We start from the raw sequence: 25,164 nt of genomic DNA, 5'->3' as shown, positions 1-25,164 counted from the left end.
GTGAAAGTCGGTGTTAAGGTTTGGTAACCATTTTTGTACATAAAGTGATTGAAGATTATGATTATGATGGAAATTTAGTGTTTATACAATCACGCTGACTTGTATGCTACATCACACCTTCCATTTTATCACGTTTCTTTCTCTTTTTCTTATACAGTAAGTAATTTATACCAAAAAATAAAAATAAAAATAAAAATTTCACATTGTACCTCAATATAAGAGCCATTCAACCATTCATTCATGTAAAACGTTGTTCTTCTTTTCTCCCTAAACCTCATATTTGATAGTACACAATTTCAGATTTCAGATCAAGAAATTAAAAGCAAGTTTTGCTTTTGAGCTGTTTTTTTTTTTATATTTTAATTCTGGTGTAAATATGCTGCAGGAAGAGACAATTTTGTAGTTAAAAAACGAATTTAAAATGAAGGCGAAAAGCACGTTGGGAAAAGTGTTATAGGTACCTTACATTGCAATTTATGTTAGGGAAGAGCATCGTGTGGGTGATTATATGTATGTTAAGATTATTGAAGGGTCAGAATCCCAAACACTATTACTTTATTTCAATGCTCATTTTTTCACTCCAAAAGTGAAGAAGAGTAATGGTGAAGAAAATTATACCAAAAAGTATACCCCACATTTCTCACATTATACTCTTCATTATAATATACATCCACCGCTAACTGCACCTAAACAATAAATGCCCTATATTGCCAAATATTTGATCTTCAACAAGACCAAGCTTTTTGCCATATCCTAAATTCTTTTTAGTAAAATAATTCCATTTTCTCTATTTTATCCTAAATTTCTAAGTAAAACAGAGCAACTTGACTGTAAAAGTGGGAGCATGGAATGGCAGAACCAGAAACCAAGGACGGTGCATCTTCATGCACTTTTGGATCTTAAGGGATTTATTGCTATTATAATTGTTAGATTTCAATTTTTTATTAAGAAAAAAACAAATTGTAAAACGAATCCCCCAATCCACATCTCCCACCGAACCCATGTGAATCTGATATAAAAAAGACAGGGGAACACGTCCTACTAGTCCTTTCTTTAATAACCTGGCGTCATGTTCCATGCCCTGCTACTTAAGGTAAGCTGGATATCGACGTTATATATATATTATTTTATATATAATATCAGATATACATAAAGAATATTACACCATATAGCTTTTTTTTAATAATATAGTAGATCTGGGACGGTGCTGCTAGAAACCTATATACATTGGCAGATTTATCATATTATTATTACATTCCGAGTTCATAAAAAGATCTGGAAGTTGCTCCATAGTATTATTAAAACAAAAATACCAAAAAAAAAAAAAAAAAAAAAAGGGTTCTTTAGATCTCACTACAAAATCAATATTAAGGAGAAATAAAGACTATAAAGTCTTAGGAACAATGAGGTCAACATGCAAACATAATCACCAAATTTACAAAGCATTTAAATAGGAAACAAGGGTTTCCCTCCACACTGCTTTGATTGTAGTAACAGAAGGAGATGCTGCTATGATGTGCTCTCTCTCTCTCTCTCTCTCTCTCTCTCTCTGAAATCTGAATAATTGTCTAGTAGTAAGATTTCAGTACTTTGTAAACTTGCCTAGTACTTCAAAGTAATCAGGGAATGTTTTTCGGGTACAACCAGGATCATTGATGGTAACTGGAACGTCTCCGCAGGCAGCAAGAGAGAATGCCATGGCCATTCTGTGATCGTCGTATGTGTCGATCGCCGTCACATTTAATTTCTCAGGTGGTGTAATTATACAGTAATCAGGTCCCTCCTCAACTGTTGCTCCCAACTGAAATATTATGTTACCATATATATCAAGAATTAAGACTTATTTATCATTCCAAGCTAAAAAAGATACACCTCTTAAACGTCTAAAGCAGATAAGAAGACCTATTTACGAAGTAATGTATTATGTGCATATAAAGCTACTAAAAACTGACCTTTCTGAGTTCTGTGCAAATGGCAATCATCCTCTCTGTCTCCTTCACTCTCCAACTTGCAACTGAAAGTTTAAAAACCCAAGAGATCAAGGAGTGGTTTATAAAACAACAAGCATATTAACTTTTTTGGTAGAATAACAAGCATTTTTAATTAGTTCTTGGAAAAAATACAAAACTTTTTTGTCAAGTCTGTTTGGGTACATGTAGGAAATAATTTCATGATATGCTTATCAAAATAGGATTCAAGCTGAAAGAAACTAATCTCTGCTTCACCAGCTACTATCAGCAGAAGGAACTCTCTTACGTCTTTTGTTAGACTGGGATTTCCTAACTTTACAAATGCCACATCAACGAAGACATACTCATAATTTAGTGATCGACAGTAAATCATCAATGCGATTGTGTCAAGAGGAAATCTCTACTCTAGTAGATCACTGTTTATTTCTGCACAATTAATGGAGTGCAGAGCAAACAGAACTTGCCAAGTTAAATGAAACTACTCTAGTTCTCTTCACTCTGACCTAACTTTTATTTCAATTGCTATCATTAGAATTCACCTTTTTTTTTTTTTTTTTTTTATAGTAATTCTATGAGTGTGTTTTTTGTTTTATCGACTTATTTGCATCGGAGAGATGCAAAACTAAGACCTACACTACTCCACCCGACCTGTTTCTGTTGCTGCCGGCAACTAACAATTTAAAAACGCTACGTATAACTAAATGGCTAAACTATACCATCTCTAATAGCAGTGGGACCATCCGCGAAAAGAGCTACTACTGCAAGAGTCATGGCAACATCTGGCATTTTGTTCATGTTGACATCAATGGCTTTTAAGTGTCCTCTTCTTGAAGCATCTCTTCGTGGTCCAGTAACAGTAACGCTAGTCTCTGTCCAGGTAACTTTGGCACCCATTTTCTCAAGAACTTCAGCAAATTTCACATCTCCCTTTATTAATAAAACATCCAAGAATAAATGAGAATTAGTTAGGCTTTTCTATATGTAATCCAGTATATTAGGCCATAAAATGATGGTAAATTTTTGGTTGTTTTGCCATAAGGAAATGTTAAATTTGGGAATGCATCATGCAGACTACCTGTAAACTACTTGTCCCACAACCTTCAACAGTGACGGTCCCTCCAGTGACTGCAGCACCAGCTAGGAAGTAACTAGCACTTGAAGCATCGCCTTCAACATAAGCACTTCCAGGAGATCTGACAGATTATTCGATTTGTCATTCTCAATGCAACCAGAGTACAAAGTCTTACAAGTGTATTATATGTTAAACAAACTTAAAAGTCTTACAAGTGCATTATATGTTAAACAAACTTACTTGTACTTTTGACCTCCCTGAACGAAGAACCGATCCCAACTACCATTATGTTGGACGGAGACTCCAAAGCGTTCCATCAACTTCAAGGTCATCTCAACATATGGAACGGAGATGAGTTTATCAATAATCTCAATTTCAACATCTCCAAGAGCCAAAGGAGCTGCCATAAGCAAAGCTGTCAAATATTGACTACTAATTGATCCAGAAAGCTTCACCTGCAAATAGCAATAAGCAACTGTAAATTAAATTGACAAAGTTGCCTTCGCTAGGGCACATAATAATTGATAATGAGTTCTTGTTTCTTTTCTTTTCCTGCCTAATATAATTTGCAATGCAATAGTTCCGCAATAGCAGCATAATATTGTTTCTTCCTATGAAAAATAGATAATTGGACCAATAAGAACTGAATATTCAACGAATTTCAATTGCATCATATTAAAAGCACGTTTCACGATGAGACATCAACATAAAAAATATAAAAAATAAAAAATAACCAAAAGGTAATGCAGCCTCACCTTTCCCCCAGGAAGACCTCCTTTTCCAATTACACGGACAGGGGGGCAGTTTGTGCCAAGAAAACAATCAACATCTGCACCAAGCTGCTTAAGACCAACAACCAAATCTCCAATTGGTCTCTCTCTCATTCGAGGCACACCATCAAGTACAAAGCTGAAACACATTAAGTAGGACAGAGGGGTCATTTAGAAAGTAATAGACTAACAGTGTTAGATGAGACAAAAATTTTATAAACAGTTCTGGAAGAAAAGAGGAGGGATGGTTAAGAAAAAGAGGGGCAGTCCAAAAGAGAAAAGTCACAGCTTTCCATTAAATAGAGCATAAGTTTCTTTTCAAGCAATAAACACACTTTATTCAAAATGCAAAATGGACAGACAGACCTAGAATTCCCACCAGCAGCAGTAACTGCAGCTGTCAATGGGCGCATTGCTGTTCCAGCATTTCCAAGGAACAGTTGAACTTCATCCTTTGATTCTTTAGCCACAGGAAACAGACCGCCACAACCTTCCACTGTTGCTCGTTTGTTTCCCCTGTCCTCTTCAACATTAAGACCAAGGGTTCTCAATGCACCAAGCATATAATGGATATCTTCACTATCTAACAAATTGTCGACAACAGTTGTACCCTGAATACATTAAAAGAAACGATTAGACAGTAATACATATCTAGGGACACAAGCAAATAATTTTGAGAGCAAAGCTGTTGTAGCTGAATTTCCCAAGGGAAAAAAGGCTTCTTTTCTAAGACTAAACAAGACAGCAAGAAGAAAACAATTACTAGTCTCTAACCGATGCCAATCTTATCTTATCTACTCTTTTTTTCATTGTTATTTTTGTGAGCAATCAAAATCTAATTTCAATTTTATTTCAAATGGGAAGCAGAAACAACATAGACTGCAACAAAAGAAAATCTATCTATGCACGCATGTCAACTCTGAATTCAGCTATCAAAGGGCAGCAAAAGTATCACTTGAAACATAATTTCCAATAACTCAGTTTGATTTCTATTCCAATATTTTTCTCACAAACTAAAAGTAACCACATCCTACAAACAGAAATTAACAAGAAAAACATATTCTTTCTTATAACTTTCCCACTTTCCCCCCAAATATACTCAAACTCAAATGCAGTATATATGCACAACGTAAAACTATTCCTTATTTACCATTCTTTTGCTCAATTCCTTATCAACCACACATAGTTCACACTAAAGACCAATCTCAAAGATTGATTAAGAATTTATCAAAAACTTGAGAATGCATGGGAAAAAATAAATACAGAATGGCCAAAAACTTGGGTGTTAAAAACCTTTTAACAATCAAAGAAAAAAAAGCTTACCAATTCCGAACACAATTATAACTCTTAAAAGTAATAAATTTGCACATGAAACCAAACCACAGTATTTCCATACCTCAGAGAGAGCAGCAAGAAGAAGAATCCGATTGGACAACGACTTTGAACCCGGCAACGTAATGGTGCCAGAGATTTCTTTGATGGGTTGTAACACAATCTCCGGTACCGTTGACGGCTTCTCTGTCGTGGCAACTGAAGCTGAGATCTTTACAGGACCAACCACGTTCCTAGAAGCAACCGTAAAATTAGCCAGACCTCCATTTTTATGCTTCAAACTCATATAATTTGAGGAAGACGTAAACTGTGACCTCAATGAGACTGAATTCGTGGATCTGGGTTTGTTGGGTTTGGAAACGTCAGGAAAAATATGGGTACTTGAAGCTCCATTGCTGCAGATTTTGCTCGCTTGGGCCATTTCTCTCAGAGCCCTTCTTGCTATCCCTCACAGAAAATAAATTCCCACTTTCTCTCTCCAAGGACGAGCACTAGGAGTGACAGAAAAGGTTGGTTTTTGGTGGCAACGGCAATGGTGATGGGTGTTGGTGGGGACTGACTACTCTCCTCTCGAGGGGTAGAGAGGTTTTTACCAACCAAGTTCCAAACTCCGTCACCAGAAAATTTGGGGGCAGATATTGAAGTTCCAAAATCCACACACGCCCAATTTATATATACCAGAAGTTTAGGGGTGCATTTGTGAGAGAAGTAGGTAGTTGTTGTGCTGCCTTTCTGGTTCTGCCACACGTTGTTAATTGTTATTGACGTACGTTACCTTTTTGACCTTTTAGGGATAATCAGGCAAAAAGCCCATTTAATGGGGGGTTTTAAAGAAATTAGAAACAAAATTGGGTTGGTAGGTGCCCATGGTTTGGTCCGCAAAGCAGTGTCGCTCTTTACTCTCACCAACCCCAGCCGTCAGTGGAAGTGGGTCCCAAGCCACCGGACACGAGTCAACTAGAGATTGGTAGGTTTAGGTTTTATTTTTGTTTTAGGTGAATTTTTGCCATTTCTGCTCTACTGCCACAGCTAACAAACAGTTCCTACTGTTTTATTTTTGGGGTCAATTTTTTAAATATAATCCACCAATCTCCATATTTACCTATTTGTTTCATAAATTGTTGGTTTTCCCCCTTCAAATTCAAGAAAATTTTTTTTTCCTTCTTGGTGAATCCCTTCAAATTTGAAAATGATAAAATTGAAGTTATTGTTTGAATAAAATTAAGCAAATATGGTTTATAAAAAAAAAAAAAGGGGGCAAAATGATAAATATAAAAAAGGGACATAGAACCCCACAAATTATTTCTATAATTTTCGATAAAAAAACAAATAGAAGTGGGCTTTTAGCCAATGAATAAATAAATAAATAAAATTAAAAATAGGTCTTTTGAGACTGATGTAGTAGGTAGGAATTTATTACACAAAAAATAAAAATAAAAATAAAGTTAGTCTTTTATTTTTTCGGCTCTGAAAATAAAGTTCGTCTTAATAAGCAAAACCAGCCTAATGGGCCAGCCCTATAATAACCGGACATCGTTTAATTACAAAAATAGGCCCAATGGACAAAATAGCCCAATGATCTGAGAATTGAGCCCAAATTGGCCCATATTTGTTATGTTATTTTTTTTTTTTTTTAATAAAACTACCTAAGATTTCGAGATTAATGGTCAGCAGTCGCCAGTCACCACAGTTTCTTGGTCAACATTTCAAGTGGAGAACGGAATTTCTCAGTGATTTTTAACCAAACCTAGGAATACTCTGTAGCTTAGTCTAAATTAATTTATTGTTCGGCAAATGTTTTTTAAAAACACGTGTATCGAACAAACTGAAAGCCTGATCTTAAAATAAGATTAATTATTCTTTTGGTACGTGAATAACAAGTTATCGACATAAAGTAATGGGAATGAAGATGCTCAGACAAATAGAAAATTTGTCAAAAAGTGAAAAAAAAAAAATAATAATAATGACATTTTTTTTTTTTCGGTCTGAGCAAAAATATTGATAGAACTGGATTGTTTAGGAAGTCTAGGATGGTTTTCTATATTTGGCTAATCTTTAAACTTTAAAGATTGAAATCTCAAAATAATTTGCTAAAATTTACTTAGAATTTTTTTTTTTTCGGTTGGAAATTTTGGACCATATAACTTGGTTTAGACAACATTAAAACTTTTTAAAAGTTAATTTCAAAAAATATAATTATCTGTACTTGTTCAAGAAAACCAATAAAAAAATGTTAAAACTTTATAGCTCTTAAATCTCAAAATGATGTGGTAAATATTATTTTTCAAAAAAAGAAAAAAAAAAAAAGGAGATTCAGGAAAATATTAAATATCATGGGAAATTTGGATCTTATAACTTTATTTTGACAACATTAAACATTTCCAAAATAAAATTCAAGAGTATAATAATCTATGTATGTTTTAAAAAGACATTCAGAATACTTTATTTTAAACCTTAAAGCCCTTGATTTCAAAATAAAAACGTGTTAGCCAACCTAGTATTTATATTTGTCTAATTAAAACCGTGCAAGGTTGCGGTAGCTGAGATAATTGCATGTTCATCTAACACTTAAATGGAAGTGATGGTCAAGGCAGTGGCAGATGCTAGGGTCACAAGACTCAAGAGTAGATTTAGCCCAGAGTGATGTAGAGAATATGCCAGATAAGCTGAATATGCTGCGCTAAAATTCTCTATTCCATATGTATATAACTCACTTTTAAAATATATATATATATATATATGCTTAAAGGGTCCCACCCAGCATCAAGCTTAACCATCAATTCCAGTGTAAGATACTGGAGGGAAGACACCAACCTCTTGGAGGAGGTTAGGCTGGTGGAAGACAATATGGATAGGTAAGCTAAGGACAGGAACTTCAACAACCACCCAATTATCTGTAAGTCAATATATCTTCTCCTCACTAACTGCAAGTGGACCCCATTTGCATTCGTAATTTCTTAATAATAGAGAATGGTATAACGATCAAAGTCCCATTTCATGCACAAATAAATGGATTAGGCCACTCTTTTTGAGTGGTTTCCAACAACCATCCAATCCAATGCAGTTGAGAATACGCACAAAATCACTTTTCATTCGAGTAGGGACAACATATGCATTATTCTCAACCACCCAATCCATTCCTTTTATGCAACTCTTTTTTTTTTTTTTTTTTTTTTTATAAATATTTACTATCATTTTTGTGGAAACGACCATTTATTCAACACAAAAACTAAGACTTCTTAATAACACTTTTATAATTTGGAATATACTTCCAAGAAACAGAGAAAGGGAACAGAGAAGTATAAAAACCACAGTGCAGGTGCTTCTAATTTAACTAAACAAGAAAAAAGTGGAGGAAAGTGAACCTCATTAATCAACCATAGAACAATACAAAAACTCAAGATATGTCCGAGAGTTGTTACAAAATACACCAACATTCTTACACCCTACTTCCTCTATTGATCTATGTTGCTCCAGTGAAGAATTATAGGCAACAAAAGAAAATTAATATTTTTTCCTTTATTAAAAAACTTAAAAGAGAGACTCCTGCTATCAAACAGCTCATTAAGATATGGCCTCTTCATTGTGATCTCCAACCCAAACCCCAAATAGCTAAAAGAACAATTTCCAGAATTACTAACCGAAGTCTAGGAAACTTGTTTAGCTGCAGCAACAACAGCCTCTGCAGTGAGACCAAACTCCTTGTATATTTTTCCTGCCGGTGCACTTGCGCCGAAGCGGTCAATCCCAATCGACTTACCTTTGCTTCCAACAATCTTCTCCCACCCAAAAGTTGATCCAGCCTCGATGCTAACCCTAGCTGTTACAGCTTCTGGCAAAACACTTTCCTTGTAGGCATCAGATTGTTCATCAAAGAGTTCCCAAGAAACAAAGGAAACAACTCTGACAGCCTTCCCTTCCTTTCTGAGTTCCTCAGCAGCTTTGGCGGCAATTTCCAACTCAGAACCAGTTCCAATCAAAATAACATCTGGCTTGTTACCTGAAGAGTTGTCTGATACAGTGTAACCACCCTTCTCAACTCCTTCAATGGAAGTTCCAGCAAGCTGGGATAGCTTTTGCCGAGAGAGGGCCAGAATAGATGGTCTCTTCCTGTTAAGGATTGCAACCTTATATGCTCCAGCAGTCTCATTCCCATCAGCTGGCCGGAGCATCAAAATGTTAGGCATTGCCCGGAAACTTGCCAAGTGCTCTATCGGTTGATGGGTTGGTCCATCTTCACCAAGCCCAATGGAATCATGGGTCATAACATAGATAACTCTTGATTCACTCAAGGCAGAAATCCTTATGGCAGCTCTCATATAGTCAGTGAAAACAAAGAAAGTGGCACAGTATGGAATCAGGCCAGGGCTGTGAAGGGCAATTCCATTGCAGATGGCTCCCATTCCATGCTCCCTAACACCAAATCTCACATTACGTTCCTCTGGGGTATCCTTTTGGAAGTCTCCAAACATTTTCAACAAAGTCATGTTAGAGGATGCAAGATCTGCACTGCCACCAAGAAGACCAGGGAGAACTGGTGCAAGAGCATTTAGATTTTGCTGAGACAAATTTCTAGTGGCATCAGCTGGGCTCTCCGGAGTATATGTCTGGAAATTACAACCAGATAACCTTATAAGAATACCTAGTATATTTCATATGTAATAATACATGGCTACGTTAATCATGCATAATCACTTATGCTCATCACTTGAATGACAGACAGTGAGTAAAATAAGGGAATTAAAAGACTGTGGAAATATGCTATCAATATCAATCAGGGTGAATGCCATAACAAGTTCATGCTCAACTTCAGACGGTCACACACAAACAAAAAATAATAATAATAACCTTATGACATATCAAATATAAGAAGGGAAATAATGAAGAGAAAGATAAACAAACCGGAAGTGCTTTTTCCCAACCAGCAGGTAGCTCACCACTGATGATGCTCTTTAGCTCCGCCGCCTCCTCCTTGTACTTCTTCTCATATTCAGCAAATTTGGCATTCCATTCAGCTTCAAAAGCAGCACCTGCAGCGACATGATGACTCCAGTGCCTAATAAAGAGGACAAACAATTTGTTATTACTTATAGAAACTGATTAAACAAATAAATTACTTATCTTATGCTTTTTACTTTTTGACATCCTCAGGCACATGGAAAGGCTCGTAAGGCCATCCAAGGTTCTTCCTTGTAGCATCCACTTCCTTGGCACCTAGTGCACTACCATGTACACTGTACGAGTTTGCCTTGTTTGGAGATCCATAACCAATAGTTGTAGTCACCTGTTCAAATCAGCAAAGCACAACCTATTTACAACCTATTCAAATTAATGTGAACCCAACAATAAAACAGGGATGGCACTAAATTTACATTAAAATGTTAAATTGAGTACCTAACTAAGAAATCCTCCTCTTTTTTTTTTTTTTTTTTTTTTTTTTTTTTGGGTCTTTAAAAAAATGAAAGATGAAACAACAAATGAAAAATAGAAGACCAAACAACAAAATGCTAGGAAATAAGCATTCAGTAAATACTTTATCCTAAAATGTTGTAGCGTCAGTGATAGTTGCTTAACAATTTTGTAATAGTGCCAAGTGGGCAACTTAGCTTCTCAGTCAATTTCAAAATGCACTATAATAATTCAACAGGCAGCAAATTTCTAACCTTGATCAAGGTTGGTTTGTCTTTGACAGCCTTTGCTTCTTTAATGGCAGCACGGATATCATCATAGCCAGTGTTTCCATTCTTGACCCAGATAACATGCCATCCAAGACCCTCAAAACGGGTGTCAACACTCTCAGTGAATGCAATCTCTGTGTCGCCATCAATGGAAATGTGGTTGTCATCATAGAAAGCTATCAGCTTTCCAAGTCCCCAGTGGCCGGCAAGGGAACAAGCTTCATTTGCAATTCCCTCCATTTGACAACCATCACCCAATATAGCATATCTGGAGTAAGCAATACAAATACAAGCAAGCCAAATATGATTAAAAAATGTGTTTCTAGGACCTAAATAACAATAATGAAATATAAGACCCAGCATCGAGCTAGTTATTTTACGTGTAATGGTCAACAATCTCATTGTCAGGTTTATTGTAACGAGCAGCCAAGTGCTTCTCAGCAAGGGCCAAACCAACAGCATTTGCAATACCTTGTCCAAGCGGACCTAGATAATCAAGTATTTGATCAAAGATATCAGCAAAATATTTTTAAATAAAATAAAAAAGTGCTACAAATAAATCGAAAAAGAAGAATTGGATAATCTAACCAGTTGTTACTTCAACGCCGGGTGTTTCAAAGTTCTCAGGGTGTCCAGGCGTCTTGCTTCCCCACTGACGGAAATTCTTCAAGTCCTCTTCCTAATAATTGATTTCCAAAATGATTTCAGTTCTGAAGTGAATATTGTAGGGATAAATTCTTAATAAAAATAATAGTCTAAAAATTTAATCGTGAGCGATAAAAGGGAATGCAGCTAAAAGCTATTGGAACAAAGGGTAAACTATCACAAAAGTTTCAATGCAAATATTGCCAATTGACATATCGTTACAGCCAAAACAGAAGGGAAACAAAATTAAACAACCTGAACCGACAAATATGAATCTAGGAACCCAAAAGAGCACGTTCAAATACACGTATGGTTATAAAATAACCATCAATAGTCATTCAATAGAGAAGGTGTGAGAGAGAGACTAAACAAGCAAAACCGGCATATGGGTATCAGAAAACTGTGCTCTAGAAATGTTGTCTGCTGAAAATTCTTCCTTTAATCTCCAATTCTAACAAAAAGTTGCAACCTTTTTCTCATATAAAATAAAACCCAGATCCATTTTCAACTTCAAACATGCAAAAGCTGCAAGAAGGAGATCACAAGCAAGAGTCTAGATAGAACAAAAATGATAGAGAGAGCAAAAACTAAAAGCCACCTGAACGCTGTCGTAGCCAGCAAGGTGAAGCAAAGCGTACTGGAGCATACAACCATGACCAGCGGACAGTACAAAGCGGTCACGGTTGAACCAGTAGGGGTTCTTTGGGTTGTACTTCATGACCTCGTCGTACAAAATATGACCAATCGGGGCACAACCCATGGGCAGACCCGGGTGACCCGAATTCGCCTTCTCAACGGCATCTATAGCCAGGAATCGGATCGTGTTTATGGACTTCTCGACCAATGACGTGTCAGTGGTCTTGTCGAGGGTCTCAACAGCGGCAGCTCGAACGGGTCGGCTCGAATTCGCCCGGCGGCGCGGGAGCCTAGAAGGCTTGGACGATGAAGAAGTGGGAGAGGATGAAGAGGATTTGAGGCCTGAGAAGGTGGGGATGGTGAGTGTGGATAGAGAGACACGGTCCCATGATGGGTTACATCCATGGTGAGAGATGGCTCTGGCTACGAGAGCTTGGGATAAGGTCAGAGATGAAGAAGAAGCCATTGTTGTTGTTTAGAGGGGGAGAGAGAGAGAAGAGAGAGAGAGGGCGTGGCAGTGCCAGGGACCGTGCGGAGACTGCGTTTTGCTTTGATTTTATCAATGTGAGAGTGAGAGAGAGAGAGAGAGAGAGAGAGAGAGAGAGATTGTATAGCCCATCGTGTACACAAGAGGACAGGTAGAGTACAGCGCTGACCGTTAGATCCAATGAAGAGGCAATCTCCACCGCTGACTGAGGGTAGGAATTAGGAAAAAACTCTACCTTTCATTTTTTTTTTCTTTCTTTTAGTTTCTTTTTTTCCATTAAATTAGATAAAAAAAATAAAGCCATCTTGTTTCCCCTTCTCCCACAAATTTATCTTTCAGTAAATCTTTCATAATTTTAGTGGCCTGTGAGATTTCAATTTTGGTTTTATCAAGTAAAAGCTGTTTTTTCCGTTTCTTTTTTTATTTGTTTTTCTGTTTTTTTTTCCTAATTTAATTTTATTTTTCCATCTATGGATATGCACTGCTTTGTTTTATCCGCGCAAAAATTAGATTACAAATCCCACGGGGTAATATTCTTGCATTATTTATGTTCATTTAAATTTTTTTTTTTTTGGGTGAATATGTTCATTTAAATTATTGGATTCAGAGTCAGAAAATTAATATGTAGCGCTCATATAAAGAAGACCATGAAATATTTTGAATTTGTTTTCTCTCTCTATTTTTATGGCAGTGCAATTCAGCCACACAAAATTCGAGAAAAATCCATACGAAAAATACGTGCCTGCAGCACTTTGATATTTTATTAATCTTTTAAAGTAGGCGGCTAGGAAATGGGAAAAAAATAATAATAAAAAGGCTTAATGAAATCATTTAAAAAAAAAAAAATCACATATGTATGAGTGACGTAGAATACATTGATTCTGAACTTTTCCACTATTAAAAAATGTAATTTCCGTTCGATTTTGATGTGCTGAAAAAATATAATGTTAATATTTTAATAAGAAACAAGAAATCATAAAAAATAATAAAATAAAATAAAAATCATTTGTGAGTATGCACTGTACTAATAGTGAGACATATGTAAACAACCACATTTGGTATTTTTTCAAAATCTGCAGTCCATGTGGGTGGTGGGTAAGCAAGAAATAATATATAATTTTTTAAATGGACGAGTTTGGTAGGGATATGGTGAAGTGAAGAATAATAAGTAATTTGCTTTGGTTTGACGATTTGTTCAAAGCAGCTGCAAAAGTTGGCCAGCCCTTGTCCTTCAAACTTGAAGTCCCTTGCTCACCCATTTTTTCAAAATTATTTATAATTTTAAGCGCCTAATCTTAATCTTGTTATATACACATGTAAGCAAGTAGTTTAAGCCAATTACCTCTTACTAAGTCATTTCACATTGAAAAGGTGAACTTTTTGGCACACAATAAGCCCTATCTATACCAACACTAATGCATGGATTATGCTTGAATCAGCAATTTTATTTATTTATTTTTTTTAACTACTTTATATATTTAAAAAAATTCTATCCCAAACGAAAATAAATACAGCTTAAAATTTAAGTCACGGCATAATGCCTTTTTTTTTTTTTTTTTTTACCCCCATAAGTAAAATTACACTCCATTTTCCCCAAAAGAAAATAATATAATTTTTTTGCCAATTTAATTTATAACCTTTGACTCGAGAAATGCTATGAGATTGTTTTACAGGTTGGATGGGATATCATTTCAATAGCTATCCTAACAGCACATTTGGTACTAAGTTTCGATTTGATTATTCTTTTACTTTATAAATGCAAAAAAAGTAATAATGTATATATGTCTATATAGTATTAGTTTCCGAGTCAATAATCTACAATTTCCTTTTCAAAAATTGAAATTTCCTCGCCTTTCCAAATCTAGATGATTAACCAATTGACAAAAGTTAAGCAGCAGGGATAAACACATTACAAAAGTAAATACAGAACAAAGACGGTTTTTTTCCCTAGATTTCAAAAATGTCTGCATCCTATGGACCAATAATCAAGGAAAAAAAAAAAGTGATAACAACATGTCAAGTAGTTTTGCAAGCAGAAGATGTTAGGTTTCATAAGAACCTATCTACAAAAGACAATTTAGTCTCACATCATTCTGATTCGCTTATGGTTTGAAGCAGAATTCCGGATCCCTTTACTGGTCACTGAAAATGGTGCTGATGCAGAACGCAGAGAGGGTGACTTATCTATGTATGCATATCGTTCATCGCCATTCCAATATAAAATAACACGATTTGTGCAAGAATGTGACCAGCTATCACCTGAAAGCATGAAGGGGACCGTAAATATTTGAATTGAGGAAATGTAATATGGTGACCTCAACTTAGACGTGTGAACTAAATACCGAGTGCAAGAGCTAATTGAAATGAACCCTCTGTGTACTTTGTAGTAACTTGATTGAATATAACAACCTGCCTCGAAGAGAAAAAGGAAAATGGAGAAAGAAGGTGAAACAAACCAAATAAGAGATGCAGAAATCAGAATGTAGTGACAAAAACATCTGATATGATCATAATAAATATAATTTCTATAACTTAGTGCCATAACAGATGCGTGCCACATGATACAAGAATGAAATACACAAGCAAAAACCGAAATGATAACTTCAAACACACTTTCACAACGGTAAATCAAATCTGCCCAAGAATATTTTGCAAGTATTTAGTTGACAATGAAGTCATTCAATACAAATGGAGAATTGATATTTGAGAAATATAAGTTCCATTGCAATCAAATTGCACCAACTTGATGGGCAACTCAAAGAATATAACGAGTTCCCTAATTTAAATTTTGTATGAAAACAAACCACTGCTTACCGCCAAACTGTAGTTTCTTGCAAGGTTCATCAACTTCAAGGCCATTCCACCAAGTAGTCGAGTTCTGAGAGCCAAATCATCAAAATCTTGGCGGAAATGAAAAGTAACACTATCAACAATAACAATCTTAACCTGGCAAAATTTTAAAAGTAATTTAGTATCTCCATTTAATATAAATAAATTCAAAAACAAAAGCTTCAATTCCATGTAAAAAGTGAATCCAGAGTAAGAATATCACAAGGCACAAAAGCATATGACTGTGACAGTTTGATTTAAACTATACAACAGAAATAACAATCTGAAATGCTTGCTGATGTAAAGTAACTTCCAAAAGAATAAAAATATTAACAGGCTGAATGAAAAACAAAGAAAAAAAAAAGGACAGAAACCATCCATAATCATTGAGTTGATGTAAATTGGCTATTTTGTATACCAAAATAGTAATGAACAGCATGCACCTACATCTTTATGTTCTGAGATGAACCTGTCTAAGTAATTTATCAGAGCAATTTGCTCAGTGTAGCTGCAGATTCGAAAATAGAAGATGTTTTCCAAGATATCATTCGGCTGAATTCTAACTTGGCAAGCACGATTTCCCTTCCGTAAAAGATCGTTATATTCTGACATGTCCACTACACAAGCTTCAGCAATCTGTTGAGCCCGCTCCACCATAAAGCTGCCTTCTGTGTCTATTATGCAAGCACCATTTTCAAAACACAAGCTGAAAATGGAAATCAAACAGGAATGAGGACAGAAATGCAGTGTCAGCATTTACCTATATATATTGCCTTTCCACCTAGGCCACCATACTCAACTGGTATTTGAACATTTACCGCAAGTTGAATCCTGCGGTTCAAATTATGCATTCAGTGCCCTTGAGTTTAAATAAAAATGTTGAAGTAATTAGAATGAAAAACGTCATAAGGCTCATACCCCAGCTGTGTTTTACCAATGCCTGGTACTCCACCTAAAATTTTGGGAAAAAAAAAAATGGAACATAAAATTCATATAAATATCCTCTCCTTGTGAATAGAAATACTTCCCAAGCCTTTTTACTAATAGACAACGAAGCCAAGTGTAGAAAAGGATGGCCACAACAAATTACAAATTGGTCCAAAGAGGAAGAAAGAATATCTAACCAATTTCAGTAACTTCTTTGCAATTAATCCCTCCACCAAGAATTTCATCCATATCTGCACAAGATGTAGTAATGCGTGGAAACAACTGCTCCTCATGGAGCATGTCCCAAGCAGTCTGTGCACCTAATAGGACCCATAAAATAAAATTTCTATATTACAAAGAAAATAGTAACAGATTTATATTTACAAGCGTGGAGCTTTATAGAAAACTTGAAAAGCTAAAAAGATAGTGAATTACAGATACAGAATCAAATAAAAGTAAAAAAAATTTAGAGCACAATACAATAACAGAAAGCCTGGCAGTCCATTTACAAGAAATGTTATCATGAAAAAAGAGTCTGATAAAGTGGGACAATAGGGGATCTGATATTTCAGAAGATTATATTTTGAAACATTACTTGGTTTACTTGACCAAAAAAAGAATTTATACATTTCAAGGAGAGAATTTTACCATTAACAAAAGCATGGTTTCCATCTTGCTTGTCTAGCCTACTAGTAAGCGATGCAACCTTCAGAATTTCAAGCGCTTCGCTTTCAGGAATATTTAGGTCTGTTTAACAATACACAATGTTAGAAGCTTCTATTAATGCTTTTTTAAATAATTGAATAAAATAAAATACCATTTCAGAAAAGAAAAACACTCAACAAAACAGGTAGCTCCAGTGGTAGAGCACCTCTGGTTCTGCCTATGAGGAGCACCTCTGCTTATGCCTATGCGTGCACCAGTTCGAGCCATGAAAAAAAGATATTTTTGATAGTTTGTAAATTAGGTGAATTATTTAAAAAAAGAAAAAGAAAAGAAAAGCACTCTGATTTAAGTTAATAACAATAATAGAAAAGAGACCAATTTGAATTTACGGAGAGAGGTGAAAAATCTAGGGGTTAGGTTATAATGGGCACACTAGCAAGGAATTTTCAAACTTTGAAGCACGAGTGCAAGAGGTTCAAAGGGTAATTTCATCGAACGCTTGGTGGGTGCGTCTCTAAATCATAAAAATCGAAGTAGAAAACTGGAAGAAGGAAAGAAATACGAATGGTGAGACTGTAAATTCAGATGTATGAAAAAAGATAACCTTTAGCAAGGTCGGAGGGAGAGAGCGAAGAAAGAGAAGAGAGACTGGTATAGCCAGCTGATATGAGCTTCCCTCTTTGTGATGCTGAGATTGGTAACCTTCCCACTTCCATCTCTGCACGCAAAATTGGAGAACCAGCCCCTAGGAGAATTTTTTTTTTCTACTTTCTTTTATACGGAAGGAAAGTGGCGGGAAATTTTTAATGATATTATTGATTTCCATAAAGAAAATACTCAATTATTTAAATTACAACATTTTAAACACTATTTTGAAATAATAATAAATATTTACTAAAGTATTCAAAATTATTTTAATAGATATATAGTTAACCAAAAAAAAAAAAAATCTATTTTGATAGTTATATATATATTTTTAATTTAGATAAAAGTTCAATAGCTCCATTTTTAGCTTAAAAATCCAACTGCTACATTTGGTACAATTTTTCAAAATTCAATGTTGGTTCAAACTTGCAAAATTATATTGTTTCTTACATGAGGTTATTTGACCCTTAGAAAAAATTTACCTATAACAAGAATTAACGAAGGGCGTTGTAAAGAAGCAGTGTTGTTCAATTTTTCAATTTTTATGAAAAGCTATTTTTTTCCAAAAGATTGTTGGTAGATAAGGGTTAGCAATAAAATTCATATTTTAGTAAAAGAAACAAAGAAAAACAAAAAAACAAAAACTACGCATGATCCAGTCGAAAGTTCTATAGTATAAACAAAAATACATTCTCTCCAGAAGAACGGATAATATATATATATATATATATATATTTAGTGAGACAACGGGCCAATGCTGAAAAAAAAATAATAATAATAAAACCCAAACCAAAACTCTAAGGTATGATTTAATGTCGAAAGGAAATCGACTTGTAAATCACCCTTAAACAGATTAAAGTATCATGATCCAGAAAAATTCAGAGACGTCAAAATTCCTTTACATGCAACAAAGATCTTTACACGATAGATAAAAAGAATATGGTTTTAATTGAGTCCATTTCTTTCATGCTTGGAAAAAAAAAAAAAAATGATTATTATGGACAGCAAAATATCATCCCTTGCTTACAACAATCCTTGCTTTGGTTGTGATGAAGTTTCTTCCCCAACGGGCTGCTATAATCTCTCATTCTTTACACAGCGGCATTCTTTATACAGCAGCTTGTAAGATCATTAGAATTGAAAGAGTCGGCACCCTGACCAAGGAGTAAACTGGCAGAACAATAAGGAGGTGCAGGCTATGATTGCTGTTCATGCAGAGACGCCTGAATGAGAGATGTAAGAGATGGATGAATCCGGGCCTTTCTCATTGAGCGAGCCTCACTTCTTCCCTCGGCATACTCCTCCCCCAGTGGCCATCTTGGCCGTATATCATACTGATTTACCAAGTAGATATGTTAGAAAGGGCTGTGGTTAAGCAAAATAAGAATATAAGGTGTACATATACCAAAATAATGTATCCATGTCCAGCTATATCTAAGGTCTCTACTTTTCAAATGTAATTAAAGGAGCCAACACTTGAAAAGGTTGGGCTATATTCTTTATTCGGCAAACCAAGATACCAAGTACTAGCTATAATACACTCTTTAATACTGAGATAAATTAATGAAAGAATTTCATTTTCTGCTACTTTTTTCTTGTTCTTTTTTAGAGGATAAATGAACGAAATATGGTCATAATAAGTAAACAGAATATTAAAACAAACCATAAAATCTTCTGGTTCATCTGCAGGTGGGGGTGGATCAAATCTTCCCATACGGTAGTGTTCAATACCGGTCCAAGCCACCATCACACCTAGTGAGGTGAAAAAACAAAGGTATTTGCTTTTAATAGCAGGTAGTAGCCAGCTTATACAACAAGCAATATTTATACATCTACTAGGAAAAATCCCAAGTCCAGACTATTTTAGATCCATTAGGTTCAAGACATAACATATATGGTTCGTTAAAGGACGATCTCAGTTTTGGCTGTGAGCAAAGTGCATAGATACATGCCAAACCACCCTCTTGATTGCTTTCTACAATGAAAATTGCACCTCATTCACAAGTTGGCCAAAGTTAAAAAATAATAATAATAAATTACCATTATCAGTACAGAGGCTGGGAGGAGGACACACAAGATGCAAGCCGTTTTTCTTGACAACCTGATCAAGCTGAGACCGAACATACTGATTTGATGCAACACCTCCAGAAACCACCTGCAGGAGGAGAATGAAGATGGGCTTCATGTTCTGCTATACATAGAGGAGGGGGAATGCCAAAGAGATAACATGGAAAAATTGCTTTTCACATCACCAAATATTTCACAGAAGGTTCAATCTTCAAAGCCCATTCAATTGCTCGCTCGCACCTTTCCTCTAGATGTAAAACCGCAACTCGCTGCATTGAGCGAACACAGAAATAAAAGCATAATAGTAAAAGAGCAGAAGAATGCATATTCACAATGCTAAAAGAAAGAATAGAGAAAAAGTATTCAAATAATAAACCTGGAAAGAGGCAGCAATATCAGCTCGAGAACTTCTGTCTTGGATGCTTGCAGAAGAAATAGGAATTGCTGCATTACTGCATATCATTACCCAAAATTAAAAAATAAAATAAAAATAAAAAAGAAAGGAAAAAATAAATAAATAAATAAAAAATAAATAAATAAAAAGAAAAAGAAGGGGGAGATAAATTGGATGTGAAATATTAAATCATTACAAATCAATGGGAATGGTATAAATTAAAGAAATTGCACTTAGCATATAGAAGGAAGACTCAAACTCGACACAGATTGTGCATATTTGGACAGATTATACATACATATTTCTGGATTCAATTGCCAGCCTCACTTGAGTTTTCAGACCAGCGTATGAAAAGTTGCAATCTTTATGTTGTTTCATTGGAGTCTGGAGAACAATTCAGTACCAAACTAATTATACAACTTGATGATGCAAAAATCTTCGTCATATCATAGACTTCTTATGTGGCAGTGGGACCAAGGTATATATATATGCTTCCATAGACAATCATGATTAGAAGTAAACACAATATGTTAAAAGACAACTTACAGCAAATTTGAATGATTTGGCATCGCCTTCCTGAGCAAGCTCCTCTATAGCTGGTCCACCACTTCTCCTCATATCAAGGCCAAGCCATTTTGCTGTCTTGTCATATGCCTCACCAATAGCATCATCTATTGTGGTTCCAAGTTGTATATAGTGGCCAAGATCACAGGCAAGAATGAGTAGATTGTGTCCTCCTAAAAGACAGTGTACAACAATTACAGTAACCCTGGATGCCAAAGTTTGAATAATGGATTATCCAGATTACAATTAGGTAAGTTGTACGTAATACATAAGAATATGTCTTCCAAAATCAATACAAGGAGAATCAAGCAGAGATCTCATAAGTTCTCCTCCAGAAAATGACCATGATTGTGAGAATCCAGATTTCATATGGGAACCAAAAGCACTGCCGTGGAGTGTAATTTTGGAACACATGATTTAATATTTATATTGAAAGAAAACGGCATCTTATGTTGGCCAGGCATGCTCACTTGTCAATCTTCAAACCACATAAACTTTGGTTGTAAAGAAAGAAAAAAAGAGGACAGTGGATAGAAGTTAATTTTACAGACTAGAAAAAGATAAAACAATTTTAGAGTAGTAAAACAGTAGAATTTTTTTACCAGAAATAAGCAAGGCCATAAAAGGAAATTGCAAGTCTTTTTCAGTTAACCTGTAAGAAAAAAGAAATATATCAGATGCAGAAATACACCTCACATGACAATCTTTAAGTGCATATAGCCCATAGGTATTCTTTGGAAGACCAAAACTTTACACTCCTAGAAAGAAAAATGTTTATGCTAATTTGCTTAGCATTGCACCAACTAGAATGCTGTTACTCCTTTACCTGGCTACCAATGTATGAGCCTCCATGTGATGTACACCTACAATTGGTAGATTAAACCTGCCCGCAATTTTACGAGCTTTGCGCACACCAACTGCAGTGTAATTGTAAGAACAATTAGTTCTTAGACACTCAAGAAGTGTAATTCAATGCTAAAAATCCAGATTATTTCACAGAAAAGAAACAAGAACTAAAAAATTCTATTTGATCCAAATCTCTACTCTTTAAATAGGCCTAACCAAACTAGCATACATTGGCAAGAAGAAGCTCAGAATTATACAATTCACATACATTATAATGGACAACAGATCCTGACTTTCTAAAACGCATCCAGTTTTTCCTATGGTTCTAAAAGGGAATTGCCACCACTACCTGTAGGTAAACTCAATTGCCTTCACAAAGTATGAAGAAGCTCAATAAACCCCTGAGAAGGTGGCCATGCCAACATCTTCTTTCAGCGAAAAAGGCACAAAAAAGAAAACATAAAGCTATGTGACCAACTTACCACGAAGACAAAGACCTAAACCGGGACCAATAGTAACAGCAATTGCAGATAAGTCCCTCTCAGATAAATTAGCTTTGTCAAGTGCTTCTTGCACAACCTGCAATTAACAATAAAAAATATAAATATAAATAAAAATAAATAAAAAAAGAGGAGGGGGGGTTGGGGGGTGTGTGTGCGAGTATTCAAAGACTTGGCTACGAGAGAAGATAAGCAGAGAAACTTTTGCAACACAATATTCATGTAATTAACTGACACAGCCACAAATGGCCCAAGTAACAGAAGAGGAAAATTTAATATTTAAAATTTAAATGGGGAAAGTTATGCACATGAAGTACCTGATCAATCACTTGCGAGTGTGCTTCTTCTGCCATCTTTGGGGCAACACCTCCATATCGAGCAAGTAAATCTGCCTTGACATTGGCAAGGTTCAAACTTAGATATGTTGTTCACAGTATAACTAATTTGGCGCTATTTAATAAAAAACATATACAACACATAGCTCATAGTCTCATAATTCCTCCAATAAAACATTCATAGTCTCATAATTCCTCCAATAAAACATTCAGTATTAGCAAGTAATTTAACGGAGAATAACAAATAATAAGAAAAATATATATACATTTTTTTTCTTCTCTTATAAGGAATATTAAACTCATAGTCAATACGAATTCTTGAACTTTATACTACCAAACTAAATCCAAGGAAGATAATAATATCTACCTGAGAAGAAATAACTTGGCTGAGAATTTCACCGTTGCTTCTGACCTTTATTCAAAGAAACCATTCAGTACCGGAGGTACTCAGAAGAAAAAAAGAGAGAAGGAAGCAAAATCAGAAACTTACAACAGCGGCGGCAGTGTCGTCGCAGCTAGTTTCGATGCCTAGAACAAGCAGGTCATCTTGTGGCCCTGGAATTCCATGGTGGAGAGCTGGGATGGTGGAATTCGTCGACGTGGTGGACTGGGCTAAAGAGGATTTCCACGACGAAGAAGAAGAAGAAGAAGAAAAAGAAGGGCCGGGAAATGAGCACATGGAGGTCCGTCGAGGTACAAGGAGGGGCTTCAGTGCTTTGATAGCCGTTAAGGTGTACGGAACCGAAGGTTTTGGCAGGAGATGATTTAGGAGCGAAATTGTTGAAAGAGCCATTCTTTTGATTCTCTACTCCTCCACACTCACAAATATAAACACACACCGAAGACTGAGAATGATAGATTAGCGCACACAGGCCTCCACACACTCCACCACCGTTTTTATTACTTGCTTTAAATTTTCATTCCAAATTTTATTTTCTACAACAACGAAAAGAATATAAATGGAACAAAAGGACCGTTTGAAACACACAACAACACACCCGCTTTTTCTACAAGGGGAATTGAATTTGGGCCAAGAGATCAGTTCACTCAGGTTTTTTGCTTGCTTCTTGGGCCAGTTATTCAGCCTGGGTTTAAAGCTAACGAGTTCTGTATTTGGTTTAAAACCCAAATAGGTTACTTAGTCATTTTATAACTGCTTTTCATTTTGCCCGTATTTTCGAACACTTTGTCATTTTTTTAAAGGTATTATAGCCATCTAATTGAAAAACTTGTCGACACTAGATTTTATGCAATTGGTTTTTCTCCGTTGTATAATCCATTCACTTTTTATTGTTTTACACATCTTTCACCATAGAAAAACAAATTCTCTTTGTTTGTAAAAATAAATATTTTTTATTATTAATTATATTTATTTATCCTCTTCAATATTTTGTTGAGAACATGTTCCAATATAAAGTAAAAGCATATTAAAATACTAAATGCTAAATGAGTCATCTCAATTAATAATTAAATCTAAAATTCTAATTGAGAAAATAGCAACATTTAACACTTGCTACATGACTAACTATTCAACATGAGATGGAAAACTACATATATACAAATAAATGTATTATAACATAGCTATATATATACATTTATATGATTTTACTGTAAATAAAACCAGGTCCATTCCATATGGTAAAGATTTAACATGCTAAGAATTAGTAAATTAAAAAGGGTTTACAAGCATTTTTTTTTAATAGTTTGTTTGGAATTAAATTAATTATTGATAGTTTAGAAATGCTCAATAATTTAGCCGATGTTTATATAAGTGTTATTTTAACTTTAAAATTTAATGGCTAGAGCCCAAAAAAAAAAAAATGGAATTTGGATTTTTGAAATTTATAGAATTGCAATATGTAATTCAACAAATTACTATTAGAAAAAAAAAATGATAAAATCGAATATACACCCAAAAAAAAAAAAAGAAAAAAAAAGTTCTAAAAATTTTGAAATATACGCAATGCACTGTGATTTTTCGATGGAAACAAACTAGTTTATATGAGTTAGTTTTAACATTCTAACAAGGATAAACCTCTAGATTGTCAACATTTTGGTTTGGTGTTGCCTCGTCTTTGCCATAAAGGTTTGATTTTTCAAGTCACTTTAAAAGTAGAGTGTTCCATTCCTCCCAAGAAAGTTGAGAAAAATTGTAATTATTGACACAGAAACCGGAACAATCCTCTATTCTTGTGGGCACATGATTTGCTAGCTAAACAATCCATTCACCAATGAGAAAAACTTAAAAAAAAAAAAAAAAAAGGGCAAATTTGGATAGTGAATAGGAAAACTAAATTATTAGAATAAAAAACAATTCTGTTGGTTCATGCTTATACAGTATGAAAAAGAGAAACAAAACAAAGGATAAAGGAAAAGGATCGGACAAATGGAAAGTGAAGTAAAAGATAAGAGTAAGGAAAAGGATCGGACAAATGAAAAGTGAAGGAAAAGATAAGAGTCTTAAATTGTCTAAAATTTTATAATATATATCTTTCAAACATACATAAGTGATGGCATAAATATATGGTTCATACTCCCTACAAAGTTCTAAAAGCTATCTCACTTGATTTTGTCTCACCCACCCGGTTTGTTTGTGTAAGAGAATCACTTAAAAAAACAAAAAAAAAAACCAAAAAAAAAAAAATAAAATAAAAATCCCTCGTTGCATTATGCATCTTCAAGATGCAGTATTCATTTCTCTTATAAAACGTGTAATGAAAAGAAAGGTAGATTAAAAATATGGGCCGAAAAAGAAGAAGAAAAAATCAAAAGGAGTCCAGCGAGGATATGGAAGAGAAAAC

At 34.9% G+C, this 25,164-nt stretch overlaps 4 protein-coding genes across 5 annotated transcripts; all 4 read right to left on the bottom strand.

Annotated features, from left to right (window-relative positions):
• Positions 1-1,367: 1,367 nt before the first annotated feature.
• Positions 1,368-5,837, bottom strand: LOC107423611 (3-phosphoshikimate 1-carboxyvinyltransferase 2). Its single transcript, XM_016033196.4, has 8 exons — positions 5,209-5,837; positions 4,179-4,423; positions 3,798-3,951; positions 3,283-3,497; positions 3,046-3,163; positions 2,687-2,897; positions 1,953-2,014; positions 1,368-1,801 (listed from the first exon to the last, which is right to left on the bottom strand). Exons 1-8 carry the CDS (start codon positions 5,563-5,565, stop codon positions 1,583-1,585), a joined length of 1,581 nt encoding a protein of 526 aa, XP_015888682.3. The 5' UTR covers positions 5,566-5,837; the 3' UTR covers positions 1,368-1,582.
• Positions 5,838-8,494: 2,657 nt separating this feature from the next.
• LOC107423610 (transketolase, chloroplastic) lies at positions 8,495-12,680 on the bottom strand. Its single transcript, XM_016033195.4, has 7 exons — positions 12,066-12,680; positions 11,411-11,501; positions 11,203-11,308; positions 10,808-11,090; positions 10,280-10,428; positions 10,047-10,200; positions 8,495-9,751 (listed from the first exon to the last, which is right to left on the bottom strand). The coding sequence occupies exons 1-7, from the start codon at positions 12,567-12,569 to the stop codon at positions 8,792-8,794; spliced, it is 2,247 nt and encodes a 748-aa protein (XP_015888681.2). The 5' UTR covers positions 12,570-12,680; the 3' UTR covers positions 8,495-8,791.
• Positions 12,681-14,456: 1,776 nt separating this feature from the next.
• LOC107423609 (DNA repair protein RAD51 homolog 3) lies at positions 14,457-17,870 on the bottom strand. 2 transcript variants are annotated; one of them, XM_016033193.4, is made up of 9 exons: positions 17,617-17,867; positions 16,995-17,093; positions 16,544-16,666; positions 16,338-16,371; positions 16,180-16,250; positions 15,867-16,093; positions 15,405-15,536; positions 14,933-14,999; positions 14,457-14,849 (listed from the first exon to the last, which is right to left on the bottom strand). In XM_016033193.4, the coding sequence occupies exons 1-9, from the start codon at positions 17,726-17,728 to the stop codon at positions 14,674-14,676; spliced, it is 1,041 nt and encodes a 346-aa protein (XP_015888679.1). In that variant the 5' UTR covers positions 17,729-17,867; the 3' UTR covers positions 14,457-14,673. The 2 variants fall into 2 exon arrangements, with proteins under 2 accessions (XP_015888679.1, XP_048335401.1); XM_048479444.2 differs by lacking the exon at positions 14,933-14,999 and having other exon boundaries at positions 17,617-17,870.
• Positions 17,871-18,413: 543 nt separating this feature from the next.
• LOC107423608 (probable tRNA N6-adenosine threonylcarbamoyltransferase, mitochondrial) lies at positions 18,414-23,303 on the bottom strand. The gene is made up of 13 exons (XM_016033191.4): positions 22,854-23,303; positions 22,731-22,775; positions 22,346-22,420; positions 22,011-22,107; positions 21,509-21,599; positions 21,285-21,334; positions 20,665-20,855; positions 20,417-20,502; positions 20,101-20,176; positions 19,910-19,993; positions 19,698-19,812; positions 19,321-19,409; positions 18,414-18,991 (listed from the first exon to the last, which is right to left on the bottom strand). Exons 1-13 carry the CDS (start codon positions 23,154-23,156, stop codon positions 18,854-18,856), a joined length of 1,440 nt encoding a protein of 479 aa, XP_015888677.3. The 5' UTR covers positions 23,157-23,303; the 3' UTR covers positions 18,414-18,853.
• Positions 23,304-25,164: the final 1,861 nt, after the last annotated feature.

This window comes from Ziziphus jujuba, chromosome 7 (assembly GCF_031755915.1).
Source record: "Ziziphus jujuba cultivar Dongzao chromosome 7, ASM3175591v1".
NCBI lineage: Eukaryota > Viridiplantae > Streptophyta > Magnoliopsida > Rosales > Rhamnaceae > Ziziphus > Ziziphus jujuba.
The sequence above is the reverse complement of the archived record's forward strand: the minus strand, read 5'-3'. Positions and strand labels throughout refer to the sequence as shown.

What these genes read in the sequence shown, in the direction of transcription:
- LOC107423608 (XM_016033191.4), bottom strand. Translation starts at nt 23,156, where the DNA reads ATGGCTCTTTCAACAATTTCGCTCCTAAATCATCTCCTGCCAAAACCT. An exon ending in TATGGCCTTGCTTATTTCTG is followed by an intron (nt 20,856 to 21,284) that starts GTAAAAAAATTC and finishes ACTGTCTTTTAG; the next exon opens with GAGGACACAATCTACTCATT. An exon ending in CAGCCTCTGTACTGATAATG is followed by an intron (nt 19,410 to 19,697) that starts GTAATTTATTAT and finishes TCACCTCACTAG; the next exon opens with GTGTGATGGTGGCTTGGACC.
- LOC107423611 (XM_016033196.4), bottom strand. Translation starts at nt 5,565, where the DNA reads ATGGCCCAAGCGAGCAAAATCTGCAGCAATGGAGCTTCAAGTACCCAT. An exon ending in CAGGGAGGTCAAAAGTACAA is followed by an intron (nt 3,164 to 3,282) that starts GTAAGTTTGTTT and finishes ATAATCTGTCAG; the next exon opens with ATCTCCTGGAAGTGCTTATG. An exon ending in GTGGGACAAGTAGTTTACAG is followed by an intron (nt 2,898 to 3,045) that starts GTAGTCTGCATG and finishes TTATTAATAAAG; the next exon opens with GGAGATGTGAAATTTGCTGA.
- LOC107423609 (XM_016033193.4), bottom strand. Translation starts at nt 17,728, where the DNA reads ATGGAAGTGGGAAGGTTACCAATCTCAGCATCACAAAGAGGGAAGCTC. An exon ending in TGGAAAGGCAATATATATAG is followed by an intron (nt 16,094 to 16,179) that starts GTAAATGCTGAC and finishes CTTGCATAATAG; the next exon opens with ACACAGAAGGCAGCTTTATG. An exon ending in TCAATTAGCTCTTGCACTCG is followed by an intron (nt 14,850 to 14,932) that starts GTATTTAGTTCA and finishes TCATGCTTTCAG; the next exon opens with GTGATAGCTGGTCACATTCT.
- LOC107423610 (XM_016033195.4), bottom strand. Translation starts at nt 12,569, where the DNA reads ATGGCTTCTTCTTCATCTCTGACCTTATCCCAAGCTCTCGTAGCCAGA. An exon ending in GAGATTGTTGACCATTACAC is followed by an intron (nt 11,091 to 11,202) that starts GTAAAATAACTA and finishes TGCTTACTCCAG; the next exon opens with ATATGCTATATTGGGTGATG. An exon ending in ACAAACCAACCTTGATCAAG is followed by an intron (nt 10,429 to 10,807) that starts GTTAGAAATTTG and finishes TGATTTGAACAG; the next exon opens with GTGACTACAACTATTGGTTA.